Source organism: Acanthisitta chloris, unplaced genomic scaffold, assembly GCF_000695815.1.
Source record: "Acanthisitta chloris isolate BGI_N310 unplaced genomic scaffold, ASM69581v1 scaffold366, whole genome shotgun sequence".
NCBI classification, from domain to species: Eukaryota; Metazoa; Chordata; class Aves; order Passeriformes; family Acanthisittidae; genus Acanthisitta; species Acanthisitta chloris.
In genome coordinates, this window is record NW_008679524.1 from 10,232 (window position 1) to 31,756 (window position 21,525).

General features: G+C 36.6%; 1 protein-coding gene across 1 annotated transcript in view; it reads left to right on the forward strand.

Annotated features, from left to right (window-relative positions):
* Nucleotides 1–21,525, forward strand: part of LOC103804699 (cadherin-9-like) — a 48,855-nt gene that overhangs the window by 5,246 nt on the left and 22,084 nt on the right. Inside the window, 2 exon segments of the mRNA XM_009077311.1 lie at nt 18,007–18,126; nt 20,028–20,195. Of these exon segments, the coding sequence (XP_009075559.1) occupies nt 18,007–18,126; nt 20,028–20,195 (288 nt within the window).

The following is a 21,525-nucleotide window of genomic DNA, read 5'->3' on the forward strand; positions in this document are numbered from 1 at the left end:
TTCAGATGCTTATAAAAAGAAGCTATAAACGACTGTCTTGACTTTGACACAAGCTTATGAAAACTAATTTGCTAGCTTGCAAAATTTTGGAATGCTAATTGTTAATGTGCACTCTATTTTAAGATGAATTATTGAGTCAGCTTTAAGAGAAAGATACATTTCAATTAAATATTTTATTCACAAATTCCTATTTTACATTCTGCCATTAAAATAGAGCGTTAGAATTCCTTTTAGTCAAACTAAGCATGACAGCAGAAATCCTCTATCTAGAACACTTCCTATATTTCTTTTTGCATTTGCCACTATACTAAATAAGTTCAAAACCTATATAACTGTTAGAATCTACATAGGGTTATCTTTTTTAGACGCAGGTTTTTTATCTTACGTACTTCATTATTTTCATGCAAGTCTTTATAATTAAAAAAAAGTCTTTAAAATATAGATATATAAACTAAGAATTCAATGGCCATAATACTTTCTTAAACCATCACAGTGAAAATGTCAAAAACAACTTACTGTTAAATACTTAAAAATATAAGTATTTCCAGGATGTTTTCCTTGAAGTTTTGTGTTTTGTTTTGAGTTTTATTTTCATTTAGTTTCGGGCATGCATTTGGTAAAGGTCATGCATCACACTTTTATTTACAGTAGACTTACACTACATTTTTCTTAGAAAAGTATAGTGAAGGATTTATACATGTTTTACATTTGTCACGAGGCAAAACGTTTCCAGAGTAGCATGAGTGGATGCTTTAAAACTTTATATTTCTGGTGAATAAAAGAAAGCCACTGGAAGACCAAAGGAATGTTATTTAGATCATCATTATTTTTACCTTAAGTTATTCTATCACTTGTCTATACAATATTCTATGTATATAATATGGGCAACATTTTCCTAGCAAAAAGGATGTCTACTCTGCAAGGAACTTACTACAGCTCTGATACTGTAAACAGATTATTTTGAATTTGTACAGCTCCATTGATTTCAAGCTGAATGTTACATAAGTGTTAGGATCTCCCTGCATGACCATAATTTCATGATCAATGTTTTCTGTAAAATGTAAACATCCATTTACAACTACCATTATTCTCTGCTACTGACTGAAGAGAAAATAAATACCTAAAAATATAATACAAGCAATTGCAGTAAAACCCCAGAATATGTATATATTGTGTATATCATATGATCATAGAATGTTTTAGGTTGGAAGGGACCTTAAAGATCATCTAATTTCAATTCCCTGGATACCTTTCACTAGGTCAGGCTGCTTGGGCTTCCATCTAGCCTGACCTTGAACACTCCCAAAGGTGGGGCAGTATCTCTGGGCAACTGGTTCCAGCGCCTCACCACCGTCACAGTAAAGAATTTTTTCTTAATATCTAATTGAATCCTACCCTTTTTCAGTTGGAAATCATTCCCCTGTCACTACCATGCTCTTGTAAATAGTCTTTCTCACTCTCTTTCTTCTTGTTGGCCTCCTTCAGGTACTAGAAGACCACAATTAGGTTGCTGTGAAGTCTTCTCTTCTCCAGGCTGACCCCAGTTCTTTTAGCCTTTCCTCACTGGAGAGGTGCTCCAGACCTCTAATCAACTTGGTGGCCTTCCTCTGGATTCACTCCAACAGGTTGATGTCCTTCCTGTGCTGGGTACCCCAGAACTGGGTGCAGTATTCTAGGTGGGGTCCCATGAGAACAGAGTAGAGGGGAAGAATCACCTTCCTTGACCCAGTGGCCACTCTTCTCTTGATGCAGTCCAGTTGGCTAGAAACACACATTGCTGGCTCATGTCCAGCCTCTCATCCACCAGTACCCCCAAGTACTCAGCAGGGCTGCTCTCAATCTGTTCATCCCTCAACCTGCATTGGTAACAGGGATTACCCCAGCCCAGGTGCAGAACTTTGCATTTGACTTCCCATGGGCCAGCTTCTCAAGCCTGTCCAGATCCCTTTGGATAACATCCCATCCTTCATGTGTGTCAACCACACCACTCAGCTGGGTGTCATCTGCTAACTTGCTGAGGGTGCACTTGATCCCTTCATGTATGTCATTAATGAAGATATTGAATAACACTGGTCTCAGTACAGACCCCTGAGGGGCACCACTTGTCACTGGTGTCCATCAGGACCTCGAGCCATTAATCAGTACCCTCTGGATGCGTCCATCCAACCAATTCCTTATCCACCTAACAGTCCACCCATCCAATTCATCTCTCTCCATTTTAGAGAGAAGGTTGTCGTGGGGACCATATCAAAAGCTTTACAGAAATCTAGATAAAATACATCTGTAACCTTTCCCTTGTCCACTGTTGTAGTCACTCCACAATAGAATGCCACTACATTGATCAGGCAGGACTTGCCCTTGATGCAGCCATGCTAGTTGTCATAAAACATCTCCCTGTCTTCCATGTGCCTTAGCATAGCTCCAAGGAGGATCAGCTCCATGATCTTCCTATGCACAGAGGTGATGCTGACAGGTCAGTAGTTCCAAGGATCCTCCTTTCTACCCTCTTTTAAGATGGGTACAATGTTTTCCTTTTCCCAGTCACCTGGGTTGTCGCTTGACTGCCATGACTTTTCAAATATCATAGAGTGTAGCTGGTAACTGCATCAGCCAATTCCCTCAGGACTCTGGGATACATCTCATCAGGTCCCATAGACTTATGTACATTCAGATTCCTTGGGTGGTGAACTTGATTTTTACTTATAGTGGGAAGCACTTTGCTCCCCTAGTCCCTGTCCTGCTGTCCATCCAATCAAGAGCTGTGAAAAGAGAGGTTACCATTGAAGACTGAGGCAAAAATGTGTTAAGCACCTCAGCCGCCTTCTCATCCATTATTACCAGTCAACTCACATCGTCTATCAGTGGTGGTACATCTTCTTTGACCTTCCATTTTAGGTTAACATACCTGCAGAAGTCGTGCTTCTTATTCTTTGCATCCCTTGTCAAGTTCAGTTCCAGCTTTGCCTTGGCCTTCCTCACCCCATCCCTACTAAACCATACTTCATCACTATACTTTTCCCAGGTTACCTGTCCTTGTTTCCACTGCATGTGCATTTGCTTCTTTCCCTTTAGTTTGACCACCAGTACCCTAGTCAGCCATGCCAATCTCGTGCCTTCCTTGCTCAATTTCTTGCTCCTGGGGATTGCTAGCTCTTATGCTCTATGGAATACTTCTCTAAGGATCTGCCAGATCTGTTCCATTCCCTTGTTCCTGAGGACAGTCTCCCAGGGGATCCCACTGACTGCCTCCCTGAAGAGCTGGAAGTCTGCATTCCAAAAGTTCAGAGGCCTAACTTTACTCCTTACTTGACCCAGTCCCTGAGGACTGCAAACTCCACAAATGCATGACCACTGCAGCCCAGCTGTTTCCAATCTTGATGTCCTCAATTAGCTCACTTGCGCTGGTGGGCAACATCCCTTCTTGTAGGCCTGTCTATTATCTTGCTCAAGAAGTTATCCTTCATGCATTCCAGGAGTCTCCCTGGTTGCCTACAGCTCTCTGTGTTACTTTCCAGTAGATGCTGGGGTAGTTGAAGTCCCCTAGCAGGACAAGACTGCTGGTGCAATTCCTCTTGCAGGTGGAGCAAGAAGGCTTTGTCCACAGTCTCCCTTTCATCAGGCAGCCTGTAGTAGACACAGACCATGAGGTTCCCTTTATATCCTCAGGCTCTGGTTCTTACCCACAGGCTTTCAACCAGCTCATGGCTGCTTTTCAGAGACAACTCTTCACACTCAATTCACCACTTGATATAGCGGGCAATTCTTCTGTCTCTCCTTCCTCCCCTCTCTCTTTTGAATTGTAGTCATCAAAGGCTGCACTCTAGTCATGGAATTTGTGCCACCAAAATTCAGTAATAGCAACTACGTTGTAGCCTTCTAGCAGCAGGTGACTTCCAGTTCATTCTCTTTGCCGCTCATGCTGTGAGTGTTGGCGGGCTATTGGATATGTTGCTGCCTAGAGGAATACCATTCCTTTGAGATGTTTCTTTGCTGTCTCCCTGTTGGCTTCTCCTACTTCAGGAGTTCCAGGCTTGTCTCTGTAAAGACTGCAAGTGTGCTCCAGTGTGGCTAGCACATTTCACCGTCACTGCCAGAGGACCCTTGCTAGCTTCCTGTCCGTCCAGGCTTTGCATCTCATGCCACAGCTTGCCAGGGACAAGCCTGTTATATATGAAGGTAAAGAGGAAACTTAGGTAAACTATGTTTACAAAATTTGGGAAATTCCTGATAAGTCATCACAAATACCATAGTTACCTTAAAGTTTATGCAGAATATATTAATGTCACAATTGAAAAAACTGAAAGGCACTGCACATTCAGAAAAGTGACGGACAAAAATAAGATGTAACAAAATTCACTGTAGTGCTTCTGAAGAATTCATATAATTCATAAATGTAAGATTTATAGAATATTTTGACATTACAGATAAGAAGATCTCAAGCTACAGACAAAAAGAATGGTGCTCTTTTTCTCCTTTTGGTCTCTCTGCTCCCAGGTGGGCTGTCTTCTGTCTTTCCCACTGTCCCTCTGAACCCAAAATAGGAAAGGTTAAGGAGCTAAAAATGGATTATTCAAGGTCAATATTCTTTTTCTGCTACTTGTTCCCTGGTTCAGATCACATGAGGTTAGATGCCAGAGCTGGTGCGGGGGAAGTGACAGGAGTCTGAAAAGTATAGCAGGTAAAGGCAGGAGAGACTCTTTCATCCAGCAGTATCTAACCTTAGCTAAAGGATCACTTGACATATCCATTTTTCTTCATCTACAAAATCCTCGTATCTTCTAAGCAGGATTACTCTCTTTCTTTCTTATATATTGTTTGGGGTTTTTTGAGGGATGAAGTTTGGTTTCTTACGAAGTCAATACAAGTCTGAGGCAGCACAATAGGAAAATCAGAACCATTTATTCACCCACTATGAGTAAGCACTCATTCTTGGTGCTATAAGAAATTGGGGTTTTCTAGAAGTGCTGTCAGCAAGTAAAAGTAACTAGTGCTTGCTGTTAACACAGGAAGGTATAAATATATTTCAAATTTCTGTCCTGTGTGAACTGAGCCATCATCATTAGTATGTGACTTCCTCTGAGCTACCACAGACCTTCACCTGATGTACCTTCATGATGTTCTAGGCTAAAGTATTTCTCTTATGAAGAAATAAGGTGACAGCAGTTCAAATGTAGTAATTAGTAAGCAGGACGAGTAACTTAGGATTTGTCAGCCGCTTGGTGTAGACCTTGGGTATACAGTTTTAAGCTGACCACAAACTTCTTTAAACTCTGTATGTCTTAATTTCCCACCAATTAGTGGAATACTAGAACAGCTCTGCTCCACAGATGTGCCTTACTGTGTTCGGCTACTGCAGCAATGGACACTGCAGTGCCCTTGGAGTGACAGTCTTTTTGCCAAGTGGAATTTTCAGGCTGGGGCTATGTTAAATGTGGTTCCCTTTTATATCCCTCTGAAATGATTCAATGCAATACCATTTGCCTGGCTACTTCATTGCAACAAATTTATTATTTCCCATTAAATGTGTACATTGAAAACAAAGCAAAATGAAAAAAACCCCAAACAACCAAAACCAACCAGCAAACAAACAAAAAAAAACCCCATACAAAACCCCAAACCAATCAAAAAAGCAGAGACCTGCACCTCTCTAAATTAGAGTTTGCAACCAGCATTAAAAGTTCCTGTCTCATTCTTGCACTAAACATTGTTTGATGTATCCATTTTCCTTACTTTTAGCTCCGTAGATTTTCAGCTATAACACAATAATCTCTGAACAGAGGCATAATGGGTCTGGATTCTTTACACCAGCACTTTTGCTCACACTGCAGTGCAATACAATGGGATATGTTCTGCATTGTTAGAGATGCTGTCCCTCTGATAGGATGTTAAATAATGTCCTTTCATCTTTCATGGCTTCACATTTAAAAAGTAAAAATCTCATTGACATTCTGAACATGTTAAGGAACAGCCATGTTGCTTCAGCCAGTATGTGTACCTCTTGATATGAATAAACACGCTTTTATAAATCCTGTGATAGAAACATGTTACAATTCACAGCCATGTGTAACCTGACTTTAGAACCACGGTAAGTAATGTTTCTTCATCTTTCATGGCTTCACATTTAAAAAGTAAAAATCTCATTGACATTCTGAACATGTTAAGGAACAGCCATGTTGCTTCAGCCAGTATGTGTACCTCTTGATATGAATAAACACGCTTTTATAAATCCTGTGATAGAAACATGTTACAATTCACAGCCATGTGTAACCTGACTTTAGAACCACGGTAAGTAATGTTTCATGATTTCACTCGCTTTTATAAATCCTGTGATATAAACATGTTACAATTCACAGCCGTGTGTAACCTGGCTTTAGAACCACGGTAAGTAATGTTTCTATGCATGATTTCAGTTTACAGGCACCTAATTTAGTCCCTTATGAGCTTTTGCAGCTACCAGACATCAAATAATATTCCATTTTAAGATAGCTACAGTATTAGAGTTGCAGTGAGCCCTTTCTAGCATTTATGTGACATATTAAAGCCTGCAGCAACTGAACTGCTGATACTAAGGACTGGAATAGCTGGAACTAATTAACAGTACTAATATTAGGAACACCTGTGTCTTCATCAGAAGAAACGTCAAATAGAGGCATAGATGCGTTATATCCTTCATTAAAACTAAAATATGGCAGACATTAAATTAAACAGGTTAATAGTGGAGAGGAGGTAATCTGTTGTCTAAGGACAGATCTTGACTTAAAAGTGCTAACGTCAATGTCGCTATTTATATCATGCAAGTGCACAGGGTTCTTTCCTGACACCATGTAATTAAGTTCTTTGTGTAGTTTTAGGTGTGTGAATAAAATCCTTCATCTAAATGATTTTTGAGAATGGGATTTCTCAAATGTTGGATATGTAGTTGGCTGGAAAGACTGGTCACACAGATCTAAGTCAGTAATTGTAATTAACCATATATAAGGTAAATTTGAGAATTGTTTATCTGTGGCGATAAAAGACATTTACAAATGAGAAGGATAATTTATATTTTTTATTTTGTTAAATCAAAGTACACCTGGGATGCTTACTTAGTCTAATCTACTGAAAACAGAATATTTTCAGTTGTTTCTTAAAGGAAAAACAGCTTTCTGAATGCCTGAATATACATTTTAGTTGCTAAGAATATGCAGCTGATTGTAAATTGTCAGGGATTTTTTTTTTCAAATTATTTTTTTTAAATCTATCTTCAAAGCAAAACATGAAGACAGAATTGTTTCTGTTATTTTGTTTTGGGTTTTTTTTGATTGTAAATTGTCAGGGATCTTTTTTTCAATTTATTTTTTTTAAATCATGTTAACACATACATGCATCTATCTTCAAAGTAAAACATGAAGACAGAATTGTTTCTGTTATTTTGTTTTGGGTTTTTTTCCCCTACCAGATTTCTCTGTCATTTCTAAGCATCTCCAAAATATATAAATAAGATACAATGGATCATATTTGGGTGCAAGATAAAATTTTTCTAATATAATATGGTATTATTAAATAAGTAAATTACTCACTTATGCATCTATATAAAATGAAAAAATATAAACCAGATGCATATGTTTCTATAAGATATGACATTTCTTTCAGTTATATCATCAAAACAGGTATGAAAATTAACTAAAAGTTTTTAGCAAGAGAGATGATGAATTATAGAAATGGCAGCTCCTGCATATGTGTTTTTCTTTGCTCAATTGATAATTCAGCTTGAATTGTTGTGCAACACCATTTTTCCTTCTTGCCAAACATATAATCATTTTGGAAATTTTCTGTGCCATACACAGCCTTCACAAAGTCAAGAAAATTAAGGTAAGACAAGTCTTATCCTGGACTGTCTTGTCTAACTCCTGCTTATTTGAAAACTACTTTGCATTATTCCCACTGATACTCATGTTTTACTAAGTATGTGGAACAAGATAAGTCACAGCATTTCTCATAGAAATCACTGTATTTTTCTTAACATCTTGCAAAATGCACATCTGCAACTTTTCACAGTGACAGCAATCCTGATGCTCACATATACTTTATTATCTATGATCTAACTGGATGTCTCGGAAGACTTTCTAGAATAGCTTTTTCCTACAACCTCATAGATGTGTGAAACTGTGAAATTAAGATCAAGCATGATTAAGATCTGTGCAAGTATCAGTTTTATTCCTTAGGAAAGTTGTTCATAGCTTCATATTTAAAACATATTGTTCACACCTAATTGGTGATCAAAAACAAATAAACAAAAAACCCCAGCAAACCAGAATGAAACAACCTAACTTAATGTCCTCTGAAGTACGTTCACATGTGTGAATATCCTGCATTTAACTGTCAATAAACCCCAAATTTTCATCAAAGCTTGCTGTCAGAAAGCCAACTCAATAACAGTTACTTCATTCTGCTGCAAGGCAAATGATAAATAGCCTGTGATAAATAAGGCTATGTACACAGTATAGTAGAGACATAAACAAAAAAATTGAAAGGTTTATTTCCTCATAAAGCCAAAATATGTGACAGTTGAGGAAAAAAAACCCCACCAAACCAAAAAAACCCTCAACACCTAAAGAGTATAACCATGTCTTTAGCGCACTGAGGTGGTTAAGAGAGAGGAAAGGAAAATAAATTCTTATATTTCATGGTCCAGAAGTACAGTACTTACTGACTTCATGACTACAATTTTAAAAGGCACCTTGGTTATCAAGAACAAGTGTCTACCCGAGGAAGACAAACAAACTATTTAAATGCATATGACAAATTAATTTTCACCGAGGCCTAATCACCCTAGTGTCTAAACCTTATGAAATTGGCCCAGCCATTTTTAAGAGTATTTACCAAACAAGTAATTTGAAATCAATGTCTTTATTTTTTTTCAACCAGAAACTTTCAAATCTATGGGATATGTCCAAATGAGATCTTCCTCACAATGTGCCTCATATACTGTGACTGTAATCATGCAGTTAATAGCCAATACACTTGTACTTGATTTGCAAAAATAGTGAAAAATCAACAGTCTTTAGCAGACCACTTCTGCCTGTGAATCATTTCACAGTTTATACTCAAGGTATCTGAACGTTTTTGAAGAAAAATTAAATGTCTAGAAATATTAACAGAAAAGTCCCTAGAGTGACCCTACTTAATATTCTACATCTATAGATTTAGCTACACCCACACACATATAAACTTACATCTGTATTTACTCTTATATACTCATTCAAGTGTTTTGATTTTGTCTAAATGGTACTTTAAATGCAATTTTAAAAAGCAAATGCTTGAGATAACCCTGGAATTTGATTAATTTTCTCTGCTTTAGACCCTATTTCTCTTCAAAATTTTAGGTCTTTATTGTTATTTTCAGTCAACATCCACAGATTCTAAATATGACAGAAGCAAGAGACTTTAATGAATCGTATAAATGAGTGTAAATTTTGGGTGACCATAATAACTTCATTTTGTAACTTCATATTAACTATATTTTTATGGAAAATTGCTGTTTTCCACAACTGTATTAACATTTAAAGAGACAAGTTTTATCACTATATGAACAGGAGTTTCTACAGATGACAAAAATGACCCCCACAAAGTAAATATGAGGCCAGCCTGTTGCCTTAAAAATAATTATGTACGTTCTTGTGGTCATGAAAAAGATTCACATATGATTTTAAATTGCACCTGTTTGCAGAGCTGGCAAAAGGTAGAAACTCTGTAATGGTTTCTGTTTGCTTGTGTTACAGGCAAATTTTGAAGATGCAAATGAGAGTAAGATTCTAGTTCCCATTCATAGATAGGGAGATACAAAAGCTGAGTTCAAATAAAGGAGCAAATGAAAAATAAGCATAGAAAGGTAGCTTGTTTGTTTCAAAAAACAATTCATAAACCTGTCTGTGTTGCATTGCAAAATACAGAACAGTACTGGCATCTAGATCAGGAACTCAAAGTCTGCAAACTGTTTCTTTTAAGGCTGCTTTTTTTTTTTTTTAAGTAAGACCTTTAGAAATTGTATGGAGGACCACAAATAACTTATTTTGAGGAAAGAAAAGGGCAAAGCAGAAAATGTCTTAAAGCTGTGCTACATGAACAAAATGAACTGAGTGTAGTGAAAAAATATCATTCCTATGATTAATTGATTATTTTATAAATTAAAAATTATAAATAGAACTCAAGCCTTGTTGGCTAGGAATAGAGATTTTTAACCAATAGATAACCATGCTGCAGCCTTTATGAACTACTGCTTCTCTTAGTAGGATCAATAGGAACAAGCTTTTCCTGTGTTTATCACAAAACCAGCTGTAATTTTTTTGCTCTCTTTTGGAGTATTTCAGAAATTAAGATGGGGCAAAAGGCAAAAATCACCAGCTCTCATTTTTAAAAAGGAAACAAGTGGTGAATTTGTTGGGACTGACATGTCATGTAGGGCAGCCCTCAGCTCACAATACTGGCCTATTTACACATACTCTGTAAAAGAAATATGGTCAGATTAGGAGTAACCAAAGCAATTAACTGCCATATTATAGCACTACTTGTTGCTCCTTCAACATGTCAATTTCATTGGCAACTATTTCTAGTTGGAACAATCCTACTGTATGCATAGCAGCTTCTGGCCCAGAAACATGCTCCTGGTAACTTTCATCATTATTTTGAATAGAAATTTTTAGGATAATTCTGTGATTAATTATTTTAATTTTAGTGTTTAGTTTATTTTTAAACATAGACTATAGACACTTGTGCTACCTAAAAGAAGTACATTTTCTAATTGTATGGATGTACAGCATGTTGAACAAAATGAAGAGGGCTTCTAAGCTGTAGTTCATTTATTATAGATGGCAGATCACTTTATACTGTACCTGTTTAGTCACTAGAAAATGTGATGTAAAACCTAATCAACATGAACACTTGAAAGAGTCTGACTTCTCTTTCGCTGTCTCATCTCTGCCACTTGATTGCACCAGTATTACTGTTTCAGAAGTGACTTTATGTTGAGAAGGGTAAAAAAAATCTTCTCAAAAGAATAAACATACACAGAGCTGTTCACTCACCAGTCCTTCAAACAATCCCAGTATTTTTTTCTTACTGTTTCCCACTTGTTATTGCATCCATAATGCTTTTCAAATTCTTATGCAGGGCATCTGATGCACTTTACAGTTACAATTACTGTCAAAGGAAAATGAAAGTTACAGTATCAAGGTATTGAACAGCAGGAGAGTGAAGGCTAGAGGCGTTGTGCAGCTTTAGCTATTCTTTTCTAGTTCAATTTCTGACATTACATTACAATGTGTATGTATTGTATTCACTGGCAAAAGCAGTCTACCCCATGCAGCATTTCAAGCAGATTATAGGCCAGGTAGTTTAGTCACATTGCATCTTTCTTTGTGGTGAGACAATCATTAGCACGTAGTTACTTCTTTAATGCAAGTTCTGATAACACAATCTTAAAGGGGCTTCTTTCTGTCATGGAAAAGGAAGCCTAAAACAAAACCCAAAAACATCAAAATGCAACACACAAGAAATCATTAGCAGTGTTTCCCCGTTAGCTTTACAAAATACAAGGACTGTTTCTGAAGTAAAGCTGCATAAAAATGGCATCTCGTATTGCTGAAATGGGTGGTAAGGTCTTCTACTTTTACTGGTATGGACTGAAACGGAGAGGAAAAGGTAATTCTGAGGGAAAACAAGGCTATACCATGCAGCTAGCTTGGTTTCCTTGCATCTTTCATAAATTACTTTTAGTCATATTAGCAGGGATTGCAGTGACTGTTTATGTACTTCACAGTGGTGCAAAATTTTGATTCCCGGATACTAAATCAGCGGACATCCAAACCAAAACGCACAATACTCATATAAAGTAGCTAGACCATCAGCTGACTTCTCAATCAAACACTGTGTGAGGCAACATACAAAAAAATAAGACAGCATGTTCTCAAGTGAAATTAAGTTTCACATCATACCCATGCAGTGGACTATTAAAAATTATTAACTCGATAAAATGTAATTTATGAATTATTTATTGCATGCCCTCTTTTATGCCACCCTTTTGCCTCCTCTCGTTTTTCCGTTTTAGACATTTCTTCTCAGTATCTGTGTCTGGACTACATTTTAAGTTCCTTTCTAATTTTCCATTTTCATGTTACATTTTTTTTCTGTCTGGTTCCTCAACTTCCTTATTTGTTCTAAGTTGGCTTTGTGGTTTTTGGTTAATGGGTTTTTTGTGGTTCTTTTTTTTTTTTTTCTCAACTATGCCCATTTACTTCTCCTCTAGCTTGGATCATTTATCTATTTACCTGTTGACATTTGCTCCTTTTCTGCTTTTACTCTTCCTTTTCCTTTGCTCTATGAAATCTTTGATGCTACCAACCTTCTGGCCTTTTCTGCATCAAAGGAAGAGCAGTCTGGTGAAAGCTCCACTAAATTGTGGTCGTGTACAAAAAAGCAAAATTAATTTTTCTGTTCCATTTCCCTTCAGCTTTTTCGGTAGATTTGTCTTCCAATCAAAATATAAGACTTTTATCACAACCTTATTTAGACCTGCCTTTTTGCATACAAAGTAGTCAGAAGTGACGTCATCCAACTGATGTAGTAATGAGATTCTTGGTGGTGAGTCCAATGTGCTCCTAAACTTTTTATTATAGGGTAGTGCTGTATAGCTCCTAGTTCATAATTGGCCCAGTCAATTGCCTAAGCACAGACTCCTATCCAGAGAGAACAACCTGCTCTCAAAGGTTGTTCTCTAGGTTGTTCTCTAGGTTGAAGGAGACCTCTAAGATCATCAAGTCCAACCACTAGCCTGCCACTCTGCTGTAATCCCTAAACTTTAAACTTTATCATCCAGTGCCAGATCCAGACGACTCTTAATCTCTTCCAGGGTTGGTGACTCTACCACCTCCCTGAGCAAACTATTCCAGTGCCTGACCACCCTAACAATGAAAAAAAAATAATAATCTGAATGCCCCCCGTCTCAGCGTATGACCGTTCCCAAGTCCCTTTCTGACAAACAACACTTGAGTCACTCCTCACCCCAGCCTGTAGTGCTAGTGTAGTTTAACACCTCTCAAAATTTCTGTGGCTAACTTAAAATTTCACTCATGTCTTCTGCAGGAGCATCTCCATAGTATGTGTGCATAAAATTTTGAGCCATTTTGTCTGAGCAAACTACCTGTCCACTCATCTTCTTTAGGATTCTAGCCAGACAAAATTCTGAATTCTGCCTCCAGAGGTTTTCCAGAGCTCACCCAAATCTTTTTTGCTTGTAAAAGTAATTCAATTCCAAAATCTCCCCTCCATAAATAAACTTGATGAACAGCAGATTGTCATTGCACATGAAAACAGGAAGCAAGCACAAGAGCTTCTCCTTTAGGGAGATAAAGTCACTTCTGCCTCTCCACTTACCCCAGCTGATCTTCTATTTCTGAAGATGAAACAGACTTTCTGCACATACACAGACAAAACTTCTCCAAAAAAATCAGAACTTTTCAATAATTGCCAATTTTGACAGAAGTTGACTTGCAAAAATAAAATAAAATTAAGATGTCTCATAATATAGAAAACCTCCTGTTTCAGTATTTTTGGAATTTTTTTTGTTTCCAAATTATTTTTGAAAACTTTATATCAGAAGACTAATGTCTAACCTTTCTTATTTTTCCTTAAAATCAGAACTTTGAATTGTTCTGAAACCCTACTTTTATAAAAAAAAATGTCAGAATCAAACGCAAAATGCACTTTGAAGTTACAGTATTCCCTTTGGTAAAAAAAAATGACATGGTTCTGAATGATATTTAAATCGCTATCTGTCATTTTTTGATCCAACATTCATGGTAGAATCTTGAAACACACATTACTAACAACATAATGTGCTCATTTTCTTCACCAAAGATGGAGAATACTGTTCAAAATGAAGGTTACAGAACAAGTTATCAGTAAAAATAGCATTTTACAATAGATGCAGATATATTCTGCTGATGGGCAGAAGCTGTTGAAATTCATGTCAACCAAAGGAGCCAAGTAGGAACAAGAGTTGCATGCTGAACAGCACGACTTTACATGAAAAGGTAGCAAAAAGTGTGCCTATCTCATCTAGTGGAAGACCTCTTTTGCAATACAGCAACCTTCTTCAGGTTACTTACTTCAATGCAAAGCAGTGCAACAGTTTTGCAATACACTCTGGTATCATGCTGGAAGACTTATTCATATCAGAGGGATACTAAATAGCACAAAGGAATAGAAAGCATTTTAAACATAATTCATAAAATTATTCTCATTTCAAATGCTGGGAGTTTATTTCAAGATTATGTCTTAGTTCCCATGACTTCTAGAAATCTGTGCTAGTGACACTTAGTTCTGACACTTGAGTTATATTGCCCTAGATATCGATTGATTTTCAGTTTTCCTTTTTGGCCTCTGCATTCTTACATGCACATACATAAATACATATGCACACACATACACACAGAGGCACTCTTAGGAGATTTAGTCAAGATTTGTCTTCTCTCAGGTTACTTTCACAATTATCCTTCTGCATTTTTCTGCTCTTACATTAAGACCCCATGCATCACATATACATTATCAAAGTGCTTAAGTTTCCAGACTCAAAGCAAAGAACAAAAGCAGGGGAAATGCCGATTCTATAGCTCTCCTGAGGCTTGAAAATTCAACACATACAACAAACTGCTATTTCTTACCCATTGTGTGCAGACACAGAGAGAATCTTTGAGAAACAGAGCCAGAAAATCATTGGCAAACTGTATTAAATACCTATGGAAAATTCACAAAAAAAAAACCCCAAAACAAAAACCTCTAGAGGACTCTAAGATTTAGTTGCCATCCTGAGATGGAATAGGTTTGCTGGGTAGGATTGGGTTGAAGTGGACTTTGTTTTGCAGAAGAGTAATGTTATCACTCTCTATCACTGCTATTGTAGTAATTCTCACATTTCCTCTGTCATCTTTCACACAAATTTGCTCATGAGATACATTTGATTTTGACTGGCTGCAAGAAGCCGACCTAGCTGCTCTCTCCCTCCCACTTGTCAAAAAGACAGGGAAACGAAAAAAGTTGGAAAAGTTCATGGTTTGAAATAAAGACTGAGTGATCACTTATTAATCATCATCAGGGCCAAAATTGACTCCACTTGGGAATTTAAACATAAAATTAGAAAATTAAAAATAAAAATTAAAAATAAAGTTGGATCCTGAGAAACAAGGAGAAATATTAAAATACCTTCCCCCACCCCCAATTCTTCCCAGGCTCTTGTGAGGTAATCTAGACTATAAATAAACAAATGATAAACAATTCATTCTGTGGTTACCATTCAAGCAGGGTATATATAAGGCATACTTGTCTTTAATTAAAAAGTTCCAAGTTGGTTTTGCCTCATTACTAGTTTTTTCATGGTAGGTGCTTAGTTCCTGTATTTCACTGCCTTTCCTGGTTTCATTTCAGACTCAAAAAGCTAAGAAGTTTCTTTGCTCATGAAAGAAAGTTGCACATCTGTGCAAAAAAAAATCATCTGTGAGCATCCTCCTTTATGACAGAGCAGACTGTTGGCAGAGAAGATAGTTAACTGTATGCTGACATTGAATTTTCTGAGGATATACTTCTGTTAATAATTTTTCATGATTGTACTATTAGTTTACTAGAAACAAGGAGCTTTGTAACACTATTTTTTCACCACCTTAAATGTTTCTGTAGGGTTACAGCTTCTGTACTCTCCTCAGCAACCATAATAGTATGGCACTTGAGCCTCAGGAAACAGATAGATGTTCCAATGAGCAAAGACAGGAATTTCCCAAAGACTGCTCTGAGCTCTGCAATGCCTGTTTTGAAGAAAACAAAAATGCTCACAGCAGATTCAGCATTTTATTTTCATCAAAACAGTACACCAGGAAAAGAAAGAAATAACTTTAATGTGCATTCAGTTGTTATAACCATACTCAAACTTCTGTGTCAGTCCCAAGACAGTGCCTAGATCAGGAAGCCAAAGCAATAAGTTTTCCTAGTGAAGGTATTTTGGGTTGCTTTTAATTTTTGTTTCCTTTTTGTGTGTGTGTTGGTTGTTTGTGGTTTTTATTTGTTTTGTTGTTGTTGTTGTTGTTGTTTGTTTTGGATGGAGGAGGGTGAGATAGACCTATACATTTCTCTTGCTTCTTAACTTCTAGTGGCACACAGCATAATCATATGATTCTACTGATTACCATTATGGGTTTTTACAGGCTAGCAAGTGATATTGACTCTTCTTTCCATATTAGTCTTGAGGAGGCATGGGATTTAAATTATTTACTTTTCTGAAACCAGATAGGACTAATGGAACTTTAACATTCTGAAAAAACTGTCTTCTTTTTTTTGTTCAGATGAGAAGTTCTGCTGGATCCTGTTAGTGATAAAAATGTCCTTAAATACTCACTTCTTTGGGATTATCTTTACAGCTCAGGTTGGCACAGAGATGACCTCTAACTACTTAACCAGGCAAAAAGTAATCCAGATAGCTGATGGCAAAAATCCTCTTCAGAGTTTGACGACTTGTGACAAAGCATTTTACAACTTTGTTCTGCTGGTTTGTTGCAGAGAAAGAAGTATTTCTCCCCTCTTCACATGCTTTTCAGATGACTTAAAATAGTGGTAATTTTTACTATTATGTAGGCAATACTATTATTTGTAAAGCTGTATTTTGCATTACAAAATAGTAATTGCATCTAACAGGACCTAATAATAACATGCTCTCACAAATCTGCTTTCATTGCACTGTATTTCTAGTTTTCCCAATCCCTGGTATACACTGAAAAGTGACAGTAGAGATGATTCAGTTCAGTTCCATTAGTAACAGGTAAATGAGCATCTCCTAAATTTATAGTCAAGACAGACATTTGACTGCAAGTTATCTGACTGAACTTCAATCTAGAGGCCAAAACTGTAGTAAAAAAAAGGAATAGGAAATGATATCACTTAAGTGGAGAGTGCTCACTGGACCTTTTCCTTAAAAGAAAAGAGAGATACACTAAAAAAAAATCCCAGCCAAAAAAAAAAATAGGGTAAAGAGCTTCTTCTCAGTCAGCCTTCTTCCCTTGGGAAGGAGTTAAGGACCTTTACACTTCTAGCTATTGGACTGCCTGCATTTATCTGTACAATTGTCAGCTCTGGACTGTGTTAGCAAAATGCATTCTGACATACTAAAAAGTGCTAAGAAATAAAAGCTTGTGAAGAACAGTTTTGTCCTTTTATATACTTCATAAGAAAGGATTTACAGAAGCTTTCATTTGCTTCTCATCCATAAACTACACCAAATGTATTGGCTTACAGTTCACTTAATCCCGTACAGTCTATACTGTCCTCATTATGATCACAGGGCAGGGGTAAGCTTTTGTCACACAAAATAAGTGAATGCCGGAAAAAATGTAATTGTTGTTTAATGGCATTTATTTGCCAAATAGGTAGATAACTTTGACCGAGAGAGAAACAAGCAAACAACCCACCTGACACAAACTGAATTTCTTATTGTAAAATCAAACTATTTTTTAAAAGCATCTTAAAAATGTTAAGATAAGACAACATTTTTCATTCAGTCTTACTTGAGATATTTGGTGTTTTCTGTCTAAGCAGAAAATGAGCATGGGGCACTTTACTTTAGGTTTATTTATTGATTAAGCCAAACCTTTAAGCGAACAGTTTCAGCTGAGGTCATGCTATTACCAGAGAACAAATTTCAAACCTGTTTGATCACCAAAAAAATCCAATGCTGTGTTGGGTTTCAAAGATGTGTCAATCCCTATGCATTTACTCATGTTTAACTGAAGCATGAATCTAAAGTGATAATGATTTTAGGTTTAGCCATGAGGTTTTATTTAACTGTTTCTTCAGTAGGATAACTCTGGATTTACCCACCAGATGCTGTTCAATTTCTTGCTGAATTCAATACTGCAACAACTGTATGTGGTTTACAAAAAGTAGATGCCATCTTAAAGTCTGCTGATTCCTTGTTTGGTACCCATTTAGGTACATCTGTTATTCAGGTGACAGCCACAGACGCTGATGATGCCAACTATGGAAACAGTGCCAAAGTGGTGTACAGCATCCTCCAGGGACAGCCATATTTCTCAGTGGATCCAGAAACAGGTAGCAATTCACTCAGTCTTACTTTTTGTAATAACAGACAGGATGCAGGGATCAAGACATTTTCACTTCCATTTAATATTGTAACAGGCATATGGCATCCTATGACTTGACACAAATGTGATTCTCTTTTACCAAATGAAAACTGGAATCATAATAAAAGTATGTCTTTTCTGTCAAATTAATATAATTGCAGAAGAAGTGCTTTGCTTTGTATCAAGAAGATTTCCAGAAGATGACTGTTAACTGTAAAGGTCAACAGTTCAAAACAGGTATAGAATATTGTAAAAGGTCTAAAGAAACATCAAAATGAGTCACAAGCCTATTTTCTTCAATTTCTGGGAATTTCACGTTTGTCTTCAAGAAAAGAAAATAGGAGCTGGACAATTTCAGATTATACAGTATTTATTTTTTTAAAAAATCTCCAAGATAATTATTTTTTTTCTAAAAGTTTGGGACAGATTCTTGATCATTGGCAGTTTTTAACTGAAGATACTTTTTGAAACTGTATTCTGATTCCAACAGTTATTAGAACTGAAACAAGAATCATTAGTGCTTTCAAGATCTAAAGCATGAATGGAAACCTTTTTCATTGTTCTACAGGAAATCAGATAAGAGACAAGCACAAACTAAAAAAAAAAAAAAAAAAAGAAATGTGTGAACCTTAGATATCTGTAACGCAAAATTAGGGTTCAAAGAAGAAACATTCAACCACATTCTCCCCTCCTCCAGCCACCTAATCCTAAGGCACACAAGACGAAGTAGGCATTGCATTAACATGCTCTTGCATGTCATCAAAGCTATTCTGGTTTGAGAATCAAGAATTTTAGTGCAAATGTACCCGGAATCCCTGAAGTTCCTAATCCATTAAGTGTGCTCAGGTGGCAGCTAATTTCCTTTTGAAACAGCTGCTTTTTTTTGTTGGTTTTGTTATTTTTTTAATACGGAAAGATGTGTCATAAGGCTATGGTTATTTTTATTTTTTTTTGCCTTGAATAAATGTCCTTTTTTGTCAATCTATCTTCTTTTTCTCTTTTATCCAGTCCCCTGCTCAAGTATTTTTACCAGGCATGAGCAGGGAAACAGGACCAGTAACACATGGACAGTAACTGATAGCAACAGGTGGTTAGGAAGACAGACTTGGGTTCTTATCTTTGGTCTTATCACTCCAACCTTGCAAAGCTACTACCATTCTAAGAAAAATAAAAATAGGCAAAAAAAGAGCTCTGTTTGGTTTTCTAAAAGAAAACATATATGTGTCCACTTAATGAAAAGGTCTTTTGGTTTCCTCACCTGAGGCCCCTACTCTTTTTGTGTACTGTCTGAGACATTTAAATTACAGTTATGAAATTCTTGAAATTGGACACCCAAAAAGATTTTCCAACGCTAATTTTAGAGCCTTGCCCAATTATTTTATTAGCTATAGCCCTAATTGACTTACACTGGCCATCACTGAGCACTACAATCTATGATCTATTACAGCCCAGAATAATGAAATCAGGTCATGTAACAGTTTAGCCTTGTCCTGGAATATCAAAAGCTCTTCAGGGCTGGAGATTGCACAATGTATTAGAATAATAGCTAATAACTGCGGATGGAAACTGGAAAATTTTGCTAATTCAATTAATATATTGATATTTTTGTCATTGAAAGAATAATTACATTGATTCAGCACATCTAAAAACATTGAACAGGGTCTCTGTTACATGCATTTATCTTTCCTTCTTAAAATCACATTAAATCAGCCATAGATTGAAAGGCTTATTGCAATATACCTTGTTTGATTACTATGGATTAGCATCTGCATCATTCATTTTACACAAATCCATTTAAAATGTCTGAGATTGAAGTGGGTGGTGCTTCTCCCTCACCACTCTGTCTCTCCTTTTTCTTACTTCTTCAAGGCATAATCAAGACTGCTTTACCGGACATGAGCAGAGAAAACAGGGAACAATATCAAGTGGTCATCCAGGCCAAAGACATGGGAGGCCAGATGGGAGGACTATCAGGGACCACCACCGTGAACATCACACTGACTGATGTCAACGACAATCCACCTCGCTTCCCCCAGAGTATGGAGCATCTAACAGTTCTGTTGTTTTCCAAAGAACTCGCTAAAATCAGCTGTTTTGCTCTGACTATCTGGAAACTTCTTTTCAATCACTATTATTTTAGTATTAATACTGGCCCACTGCTATGTCTGTTTAGCATTATTAAGGCAAATGGGAATCTCTACCTATATTTTTTAATAGCAAATTATTTCTTGGAATTATAAACTTGCTTCCCTTTCTTACTCTGCTTACAGAAATACTAGTTGGAACAATAACTTAGGCTAAATGCAGGGACTTTAAAGCCTTCAGAGGAATTTAACCAAAAAATATAGGGTTCAAGTTTTGAAAGCACTTTTAGTTCCACATGTTTAGGCAAACAAATAAGTCAGCAAATTTACTAATGTACTGCTCTGCACAGGCAGAGTTGACCAGGTGATTTGCTCTGCTGGCAGACTAAGAATTTGCTTTAGTTATTTGTATTCTGTGTTCAGTTCTTGATGTTGAATTATGTTGATAATCTAGGTCAGTTTGACAAAATAAAGTTTTTTTTTAAAACATCTCTATAGAATAAAAAATGACAAAGAAAAGAAAGCTGCATAATACAAAAAGCTTTGCAGTAACACACTATGGATCTTTTCATCCTAGGTTGCTGTTTTAAAATCAATCTCAAATTGTTACAGTCAGTGCCTGGTAACTGTTTGATAGGCTGCGGGTAGGAGAACTTTACAGTGTCAGTTCAGTGCTTGCCAGAAAAATGTCCATATTATAAAATTTGAATTGCTTGTGCACACTGATGAGAAACTTGAAGCTCTTTACAGATTTCCAAGGACTGAACAAACAGAGCTGATTTAGAAAATGCTCTCCTGGACTTGAAGAACCTTCAAAAGCAAATCAGTACCATGGCAATAAGTACAACCAGAACAGTATAAACAGGTCAACCTAGAGCAGACTTTTAGAAAAAAGCATGTTAGAAAACTCTGACAGTACGGAAGAAATTCTTGAAATTGCAAACAAATTTTAAAATCTTGATCCATGATAACAGATTGCTTTAGAAAAAAAAGACTGGAGGGGAAGTACTGCAATCCTCATAAAGAGGAGTTAATTTGAATTCACATTCACAGTTTGCTTGCTGTGAATCACCTTCACCTGGCAAACTCAAACAATTTTTAACCAAACTTCCTGTTTGATTTCAGGAGGGGACAGTTTTTCAACATGCTGAGCATGATATCACCATTAATATTTTGGCAAATAGGAATTCTTGAACCTAAATTATAATTTAGTGTAGCACATTGCATTGTAAGCATTGCTGCTAAAATAAAATAAAATAATAGAATAGAATAGAATAGAATAG